At 36.5% G+C, this 10,485-nt stretch overlaps 1 protein-coding gene and 1 pseudogene across 1 annotated transcript; both read left to right on the forward strand.

Moving 5' to 3' along the window:
• The first annotated feature begins 856 nt into the window (after window positions 1-856).
• Window positions 857-2,786, forward strand: LOC136283769 (ZP domain-containing protein-like; annotated as a pseudogene).
• A 2,123-nt stretch (window positions 2,787-4,909) lies between these two features.
• Window positions 4,910-7,275, forward strand: LOC136283809 (EH domain-binding protein 1-like). The gene is made up of 5 exons (XM_066173056.1): window positions 4,910-4,970; window positions 5,108-5,165; window positions 5,284-5,379; window positions 6,388-6,447; window positions 7,183-7,275. Coding segments are annotated over exons 1-5 (237 nt in total). The 5' UTR covers window positions 4,910-4,968; the 3' UTR covers window positions 7,204-7,275.
• Window positions 7,276-10,485: the final 3,210 nt, after the last annotated feature.

Below are 10,485 nucleotides of genomic sequence, written 5' to 3' on the forward strand. Positions count from 1 at the left end.
AAGATAAGCTTACTCAAGAAAATTCCCGTTTAAGTAAATTGTTTATGCTTTGTTTCCACTAATTCTTCAGACCTTTGCTTAAAATTAAAAGGACAACTTACAAGAGAGACTGGTTAGGTCTGTGTCGGTATGCTCATCATTCGCTTTTTGTCTGTTATTATTTTGGGTTTTACAGTCCTTGTCTTACCAAGAAATGCTTAAGGTGAGTTTAACCTCTTCCGACTCTTACTTAGTAACACTATCGTAGCTTTTCCAAAAATAAGAACTACTCCCTTCAGTTAAATCACTAATCGCCATCGATCGTTCCTGATCTGGTCAAACTAGAATTTGAATTATACAAAGCTTTCATGTGTTCCAATTTAATCGATGTTTTTATTTTCGGCGTCCCATAGATTTCTTCGAAATCAAGTGTAAAATTGAATTGTTTTCCGCCTAAACTCTTTCCTGAACCCATCTTCAATTCTTTTGGCTTGACGGGAATGAAAAAGCTACATAAAATGAGTCTTCTCGATACGTTTGTTCATGTGCCCACGCTAATCCAAAAGCACATGCGAACCCCATTAAATTTATCAATAGCGCGCGTTGTACACGAAAGTAACCTATACAGTGCGAGTTAGCGTATGTTGTTGGCGCAAATCCAAATGATTAAGACTAACAGAGAAAGTCAAAACTTTCCGGCGGGAGCGTGGGTAATTTATTGCGATACATTGCAGTCGAATGCATTTAGGCTTCCCCTTTTTTATCAACTCTTATTTCTGGACCACATAGAAAAAAGAGGCATACACGCAGAAGCAACCTTATTTTAAACTAAATGTAAATGTAGAAATGAATCTTACTTAACCTTTACTGATTCTTGATGCATGTTGTTTTAACAGTATGTCCAAAGAACTGGGTACGTTTTCGAAACTCGTGCTACAAGTTCTCATCTAAGTCAGCCTCCTCGAATGCGGCAAAAGCGTCCTGCGAAGCGCAAGGATCCCATCTCGTCGTGATAAATTCTCGAGCTGAAAATCAAGCACTTGGCTCCAGGGTAATTCATTCTTCACACCATATGCATATTGGTTTGCACAGGGATCCTAAACACCAGTCTCGCTGGCTCTGGGTTGATGGTTCGCGGCCAACCTTTACCAATTGGTGTTCTGGAGAGCCTGATAATGTTCTGGGAACGGAGGCGTGTGTCAATACTGCAGGGGGCTACAAAAGTGAATGTCCAGACTCAGAGCTAAGCTTATCATCAGATAACAAAACATGTCATGGTTAGTATAAACTGGTAGAAATAACATAATTACATTTTTTTGCTAAAGTAATCATTTTCTCCATCCCACTTTTTTCCGACAAAGTAAGATTCTCTTTATACGACATTCCACTTTCCTTCCTTCTAGGAGATAATGAAACTTTTATTTTTCCTGAAGCTCCAGGGGTCAATGTCTAGTGCAACAGCAACAATATGACAATTATCATTCCTAGGTCCCTCCTCCGCGGTCTCAACCGTAGGCGTCTTTGACTCTAGGACACTAGATGCAAGGCTGAGGAAACCAACGCCTACTTCTCTCTGGCAACTCCGCTGACTGGCTGTAACACAAAACGCATGCTTACTCCGACAGCTATAGTCTACTCCAACACAGTCTTTGAGATCCCTGTGGCTGCTAAGGACGTCGCAACACGCGTGCGGGAAATAGAAATACCATTCAGCTGCTACTTATCCAAGTTTGGCGTGGTATCCTCAGTTGGTTGGAGGCCGAGCAACAGAAAAATTAGGTTCAGCGATTAAGGCAAAGGAAACTTCACACTTTCTCTGAATATGTTCCGTGACAAAATGTTCGTGAGTCCTTACATGACTGATGACTTCCCTGTTGATGTGCTGCTTCGTAAACCTCTCTTCTTTGAAGTGTCAGTGACATCGACTGACAAGAGGTTGTCAATCATGGCTGATCGATACTATGCCACGCCCACTCAGGATGAGAAAAGTTCTGTAAAGCGCAAATTTGTAAAGAAAGGGTATGTGAAAGATAATTATAGGAAATATTTTATTTGTTTCTGATCTTTTTTTCATCGGCGCGCAGGTTCCATTTAATCTTTAATAGACTTGATCTCCGCCACTTGTACATTAGGACAATAAAATGTAGGTTACAGATACTTCGTGAAGTAGGGATTGAAATCCAATCAAGGCGCAACTCTTTTTCTTAGATTTCCGAATGACGTCACCGTGAAGTATTACTCTGGGCGGTTTAGCCTGGAGGCTTTCAAGTTCATCGCAGATCATCCATTCGTATTCGTACACTGCCACGTAATTGTATGCAACGCAACGAACCCTGCTTCAAAGTGTGCAAAAAAATGTCTATCAAGTGGCCGAGGTAAACGTGTAGTAAGTGATCACGTGATTGATGACGTGTATTCTTTGGCCCAGGGCCCGATCCACCTCGCAGGAGGCAAGCGAGAGAGAAAGAAGGAGAATGCCTTTATTAAAAATGGTAAATAACACGAAATAAAAGTGTTATTAGAGTGTTGTGGCTTCTTTGACATGCAAATGGTGGTACCGTTGTTGATATTTGTAGTTCTTTGGATTTCTAAACAAAAGGCCCTTTCAGAAGGTATGCCATTATTTGCCACCAGTTCGTAATTTTATTTATTATTTCCTCTTTTCTATTTCCCTAGGATCCAGTCCTTTCTTCATGAGGTCTGTGTTTGTGACGTGCGCTGCTTGCCTAGCAGGAACTGCGCTGATGATCGTTAAGAAGTCACGTGACAAGCCCATTGGCTATACTCTTCTTGCTAGCGGAGATTAGGAGTAAACACATGCTCTATGACAATAAATGGACTTGACAAATCTTGGGAAAACTTGAATAGGACATACCAAAAAAAATGCATGGAAGTCCTTTCCTTTCATCCTTGCCCTTTACCAAACAAAGCAATGCACATTTCGATGGAGTCTTGAAATATCATAACTCCTGAATGATGAAAGTTGAAATAACCAGACTACCTTTCGGGAACACGAAAAAGAGTCATAACACCAAACTCAACAAGACTTCTTCATTGCAGACTTGACAGTGCAAGAAGATTTAAAAATTGTCATGCAAGCGTAACGATGTTGTTTTCCCACCTTTGCCTTTAAAACTGAATCAAATCCGACCTGCTCCAGATTATCTTCACTATAAAAAAATTAAGTTCTTTAGCCCATTAGTTACCATGCATTGTCAGAGGAAACATCCTTACTTTGATATCTGCTACTCAAATTTGACTCAATACGTAGAGATTGACTGGTCTCAAAACTTTGCTGACTCTGCTTGTGTAATGAAGTATAGTTTATGGAACTTTTCAATGATCTACTCATTACCGGAAATATCGAAAAATATGATTCAATAAGCGTGCTTACTGAGTAGAAAGAAGTATTTGCTTTTTTTCGTTGAAGTATTCTGAGTAAGTTTAGAAATCTGCGTTAAGCGCGGGAGTACGTTAGCAGTTGTTCAAATTTTTTTTACCAACTCTGAGGAGAGATGCTTAGAGAGAAGTGAAAAGAATACAAGGAGGAACTGACCTATGACAACACTGATTGCTTGTCAGTGCGCTGAATTATCTACTACATCAAATTGGTAATTTGATAAACATTTTATCATGTAGAAGTGTGAGAATATTTTAAACTTCCGAAAGTGATAACGACAGAAAATATGTTGAAAGTAATGTAGCGTTTCTGAATGTTCCCAGCATTTTTATAAACATTACAAAAAGCCCTTAGTGTCCAAAAAAGGTGTCGAAGGCTTAACATCTCTTTGCTACTCTGCTCAATCAAATCAAGTAGAAGACAAGTACCCTAAAAATAGAGAGGGAATCAAATTAAACTTTGCATGCGGACTCACGCCTTTGTGCGGTGAAATCAAAGCTGCGATTGGTTAGTTCGTTGCCACAGTTTTCAACACAGTTAGTTTGGCCGGAAATGGGGGTACTAATGCACGCCTTTTTTCAGCGAAAGTGTCAGCCTTGTATCAGCTGAGTGCTAAATGTTCCATTTAGAAATAAATAGGAAGAAACACAAAAACTACAATTACCTAAATCGTTATGAATCGACTTTTAAAGACATAATGGAGACAAACAGGTACACGAGTGAGGAAATGTAAAGAGGCGGACATTGTTTTCCCAGATGCAACTGTTTTCCTCATTTAGCTACTTCTACTTCAACTGTTATGGAGAAATTCAAGTTATTCCAACCGGCCTCAGTCAATGCAGTGCACTGAACGCGCGCAACATGAATTCGAGGCAATCATTTTCATGGCAACATGACATCACAATGAACGAAACAGAAATCCTTGGAGTTTCTCTGAGAGGTTTTGTGAGAAGCAGCAATGGCTTGTGTTCTCATACCGTTCCGCCGGGAAAAAGCAAGAGCTGATAATTTTTTGACCACAGCATCTGTTTCGCTATTGAATGTTGAATTACGCAAGAAAAGGTGGTAAGCGACACGATAAAGTATTTTCTTTCTCTCTTTACTATTAGGAGTTTAGTCTTCGAAGCTGCTTGTCTCAACAGAGTCAGGCTTTTTTTCCTATTTTTCTGATTAGAAAATGATCAGAAGTTAAACTCTGACGAAGCAAACAATTTCGAAAACAATATTAATTTCACTATGATTAATTGAATTGAGGAAAAAAATATGCCTTTTAGAATTCGGTTGAGTTCGGTTTCACTGTTTAATACCGCGTCAGACTAAAGCAACAGAAACAAAGGGTCTTTCCCCAAACTGAATATTGTTTGCCCTTTGAAGTTGCAGGACTCCGTGAAAAACAAGTACTAAGGTAATTCGGATTTTTCACGGCAGTGTTGCAAGAGAAGGTTTTTGATAACGGTCAATTATTGACAGCGAAGGGGAGGGAGGGGTAAGTTTTACTAGTTACCAGTCTTGGCATAAAGACGTCATGGCGGCCCCTTGAACATACAATGTACTCCTTTGCCTTTTGTAGTATTCCAAGATAACAAAAGATGTAAGTGCATCTCGGCCATCGAATAGTAAAACGTCAATCGCTTCTACAAGGAAACAATCTGCACTGAACAGAAGTATGGTTGACTATGGCAACTTTTTCACATTATGCTGACATTCGTGTTTTTGTTGCTTAATTAGGTATCCCCACAAGCTTGCAGTGTTTTGGAAAAAAAGAAAAGCGAAATTTAGCACAAAGGTATTCAGTGTTGACTTTGGATCTCTGTTCTTCCTCTCTTAGCTCACTAAACGTTATTGATTTCTTAATCTTCAGTTTGAGTTAAAGAAATATTTCTTCCAATTACTTTTGCTCTCAGCCTGTAGCATGGTTTGGAGGTGTTGAAAATGGTTATCGTGGTGTTCATTTTTGGCCTGAGCCTGATCCAGTAGATAGTAAACTTACTCTCCTCAAGGTAAGATTTAAACAAAGGCAACATGAGGTACAAATTTGGGGACAGATTTCCGTAAAGTGCCACAGCATTCGGAAACGAAATTGTGGTCCAAAAGACTTTCTTTCGTCATTGTTTTATTTATCCAAGAGCTCTATGCGTAATGAACTATGGGGAAGTGCGGAAATCATGGCCAACTTTTATGAAACCATCGTTTTCGTAAACACGTTACACCCACTTACTGAAGCCTTCCTTGCTTTTTTCTTAGGCTTGCTCCTTCCTCCGATTCAATTTGCGTTACGTTTAAAGAAATTTTGAAATAAAAACAGTCCATCTTTCGTTGTGAAGACTTTTTGAAGCCACAAGGTTTTTAATATCGCTTAGCCTCTTGCGTTGGAATTACTATGTAATATTATGTTAATTTATTAATGTTAAATCTATTGCAATTTTCACTGTAAAAGTTCAAAGCACAACAGCAGAAGAGAAAAAAATTATGAAATGCTATTGAACCTGGAAAACGTTTGAAGACAGATGATTGAATTTATATTGCCAAAACAATTATATGAACTCTATTTCACAATATTTCGCAAAATTAATAGGAACCTTAACCAGTCAGGAGAGTGATGCCGAGAAGACAGATTGATGAAAAATAAATCTACATTTTTAGTTGGAATTTCCTGAATGGCTGCATGAATGTTTTTACTGTCTCTAATCGTGCCACATCTCAACCTCAGCATAATGTGTGTGAGCTACATTGAGTTCCATATTGAAACTGAAATAATTTTCTGTCAGTGTATGTTCCCGTACACACACCACGCCAAATTTGATTACTTCATGTTGTTGTTTGGCCAAGGACAGGCTCAACATAAACAAAGTTCTAAACATTAGTGCTCAACTATTGTTCTGCTCATTTGATCTTTTCTTTTGCCACATCTTCGTTTCCATCGTTCTTATGGTTTGCTCAAGGTCTCTTTAATTTGTTGTTATCAAGTTTGTTTCTTTATTTTATAACAATATTTATTTGTATTGTAGAACCCAGAGGAGGAAATGACAGAATTTCAAGAAAAGCAGTGGAATATTTTCATCTGTAATGTAAGCTTTTCCCTTTTCATTATTACATGAGCATGTAGTCGCTCTTTGCCTTTGATATTATTTTCACTCCACACAGTTTGGAGTAAATCTGAACACTGTTCATCTTCGTCTTGCTTCTTTGAAATCATTAGGTGTCCCCTAGTGGTCGTCATGAGCTTTTGGCCACTGGCTGTATTGATATCAGCAATTACATTACAGAGATGCCTGGGAAAGTGTATGTTACTGTTACCCTTAAGCCAGCAATCAAGAAAGTTGTTTTTACAAGAATCCAAAACACGAATGATCAATATTCAAACATAGTAATTAGCTGTATGCCTTGAATTTCTCAACTGTTTAAGATAGAATATTTATCGCTATCGTAGGAAGTGTTAGAGCCTTGCATTTCATCTTAGTTAAAATTACTGTTTCTTACCATTATTTAGGCATGAAGGCTCTGCTGGCAAATTGCATCAATGAGTACAGCAACTCTTTTTTCTTGAGCTCTGTTCTGATCTGTTTTCCTCCACCCTATAATGATAAAAATACAAAACCTTGTTTCCTTCATCTACATATTAGCTGATGCCTTTGACCCTGCAGAGAGGATAGCATCTAATTTTTCCTTAAAATATCACAAGTTTTTGTAACACATTCCAAATTCTTTTTCTTATTTTCAAAAGGTCTACTTCAAATAGCAAGTGTACATGTGATAACATGTGCAAGTGATTACATGTGCACATGTCTCATTTTGATTTATAGGTGAAACAATATCAGTGCTGATGTGGGGGAACACAGAGAAATGGAGACTGAGAGACAATCAGTGTGATGTCAATATATATTCATAACTTAACCTCCCAGAAATAATGATGTAATTGATTCAACTTGATTCAAATCTGTGACATATCAGTCCTTCTCAATATGTTAAGCTTGAAATTCTTTCTTGGTGCAGTTGAAGTCTTTTCTGTCAATCACACATGAAGCATTTTCAGACTCTTGTGCTACATTGGTATTAAGGTCATTATGCAGTGACTCTGTAACACATTCCAAATTCTTTTTCTTATTTTCAAAAGGTCTACTTCAAATAGCAAGTGTACATGTGATAACATGTGCAAGTGATTACATGTGCACATGTCTCATTTTGATTTATAGGTGAAACAATATCAGTGCTGATGTGGGGGAACACAGAGAAATGGAGACTGAGAGACAATCAGTGTGATGTCAATATATATTCATAACTTAACCTCCCAGAAATAATGATGTAATTGATTCAACTTGATTCAAATCTGTGACATATCAGTCCTTTTCAATAAAGCTTGAAATTCTTTCTTGGTGCAGTTGAAGTCTTTTCTGTCAATCACACATGAAGCATTTTCAGACTCTTGTGCTACATTGGTATTAAGGTCATTATGCAGTGACTCTTAAGTGAAAAAGAAAACCAGTTATAAGTTTGTGCTCCTAAATTCCTGTTGTTATTAGATGGTTTCTTGTATTTGTAATACTCTTGTATTGACATTACTACTAAGATAATTTAGCTTAAACCAAGGCTGGCTTATATTGGATAGCTTCCATTCCAAAGTGATGAAAAAAAAAAAGACGACCTTTTTGCCCTGTAAGTAATAAAGGCTTATTTTTGAAATGAAATAAATTTTACCATTATGACTTAAAATGTGGTCTTACATTGTAATCCATGATCCAAAAACTCTGCATAAGTGCTATATATGTTTACCTACTGTCTTTGATATGGGATAATTGATCTATCCTTCATATCTTGTGTGGCGTGAAATTGCACCTAATACAAGCACCAATGCGACTAAATTTTTTACTTTGGCGACCAAATCCTGAAAATTAGTCGCCAAACTGGCAACTAGAATACTTCATCATAACCTTACCTAGAGATAATTAGAGTAATAACTAAAGTAAATTAAAAAGATTTGCAAAGAAAAATCTGTGGCAAACTTCCTTGTTAAGTTTGTTGCAAAAGACAGCACATGCATCTTGATCGATGACTAGACACCACCTTGGATTTAGGTGAGCTTGAGGGTTGTATATCGTCCATCCTAGCGTCCACTTTGTAGTACGTTATATTAAAGATCTTTTTCCTAGCTTAATTTTGGAGGGTCTATCTAGAACGCTGACAATGTAAAAAAAGTTTTGTTTGTCTTTAAAAATGGCAACCAACTTTTTTTGAATTGGCTACCACTTTGAAAAATTTAGGAGCCAAGTGGCTATCAGAAAAAAAATTAATTTCACGCCCTGTATTGCCTAATTAGTTCCTCTGGATATATTCATTATTGTTGGTAATAAAAAATGTGAGCAATGGAAGGAAAAATGTTTGATTTACTGATCAAGCAGTTCTACTATTTGTCCTAATTTTTTCTTTTGGTTTTTTCACAGACTGTAGTGGTTCTGCTTAACCAAAGGTTGTATTTAGCTTCAAGTAGATTTGCTTTAATTTCTGTTTTCCTTTTGCCAACGTAGTCACAAAGGAGAAAACATTGAAAATTGTCTTAACTTGCTGTGTTCAGATTTGAGATGCCTTTCAGAAGTGGAAGGTAAGTATTCAGTTGTTTCTTCTCCTTTTTCTCAGTTAAGTGTTGTTGGGACTGATTTAGTGAGCCTTGATTCTTAACCCTTTACACTTCAACATCATTCTGTGTATATATACTCCAAACTGATCTCTTTACATTTCCTAAGGTGCTGACAAGGTGAATGTTTAACAACCTTGAGTTTCTTTAGATAGTGATCAATTCCTTTATCCTTGTCACATTTTTAAGGAGAAATTAGATGCTAATCTCTTTGGGGTCAAAGGCATCAGCTAATATGTAGAGGAAGGAAACAAGGTTTGTATTTTTAATCATAGGGTGGAGGAAAACAGATCATAACAGAGCTCAAGAAAAAAGAGTTGCTGGACTCATTGATGCAATTTGCCAGCAGAGCCTTGATGCCTAAATAATGGTAAGAAACAGTAATCTTAACTGAGATGAAATGCAAGGCTCTAACACTTCCTATGATAACAATCAATATTCTATCTTAATCAGTTGAAATTCAAGGCATGTAGCTAATTTTATTTTTAGTGTTTTTGTTTACTACAATCTAGCAATAAAACACACTGTCTATAATTCTGTCATATGAAGTGATGCAGATGTTCTTATGTTGGTTTATTTTCTCTTTTTTGCATTTCAGACTGAATGAAAATCCATCTACTATATTTGAATATTGGCTATTTGTGTTCTGGTTTCTTAAAAAAAATTGCAGCAAGAATTGCTCAAAAACATGCTGCTGTCCTTTTCAAACAAATTCTTCTCTCATAAGTTCATTTATAAAAGTATTTTAAGTATGATTTTACTCAAAATGATATATGATATTGAGTGCTCTACATTCAGAAAGAAAAATTTTTGTGATGAAACATTTCCTCTCTTCATTGTAAATAATTCTTTGTAAATAGTCCAAAATATGTTTTTAAACAGGTCACCATTTGTCATATTCTTGTTTCAATCTTTTAATAGGATTTTAATTTTAAAGAATTAATTTCTTCCTGCAGTTTTTATGAAGCCACTGTTATAATAGCTGTACATTCCAAATCTTTTTCTTTAATTACTTTGAAATAATGTACTCTAAGTAAGGTTGATAAGACATATACACATCTCCTGTCTTAATTGTAAACAATATTTTGTAACTAGTTCGCAATATGTTTTGTGAACAGTTTATCATCTGTACAATCTTTTGATACATACAATTTCAAAAACACTTTTTTCATGCAATACTTATGAAGGCACTGTTAAAGTAACACGTACATTCCAAATTCTTTAACTTATTTTTGAAAGATCTACTTCAAATAGCTAGTGTCAACAGTCATTCTAAGTGGTCACATGTGCACATATTGATTTATCAGTGAATCAATATCAGTGCTGATGTGGGAGAACGCATAGTAACAGAGACTAAGAGACAATCAGTGTGACGTCGATATATATTCAGATCTTAACCTCACAGAAATAATGACATAATTGGTTCAACTTGACCTTTCAAATCTGTGACATGTCAGTCCTTCTTAATAAGTTAAAC

This window comes from Pocillopora verrucosa, chromosome 10 (assembly GCF_036669915.1).
Source record: "Pocillopora verrucosa isolate sample1 chromosome 10, ASM3666991v2, whole genome shotgun sequence".
Classification (NCBI taxonomy): Eukaryota; Metazoa; Cnidaria; class Anthozoa; order Scleractinia; family Pocilloporidae; genus Pocillopora; species Pocillopora verrucosa.

Excerpts from the sequence above, each read along its gene's own strand:
- LOC136283809 (XM_066173056.1), top strand. Across the intron at positions 5,166-5,283 it reads AAGCGAAATTTAGCACAAAG|CCTGTAGCATGGTTTGGAGG; the intron begins GTATTCAGTGTT and ends TTTTGCTCTCAG. Across the intron at positions 6,448-7,182 it reads GGAATATTTTCATCTGTAAT|GTGAAACAATATCAGTGCTG; the intron begins GTAAGCTTTTCC and ends TTTGATTTATAG.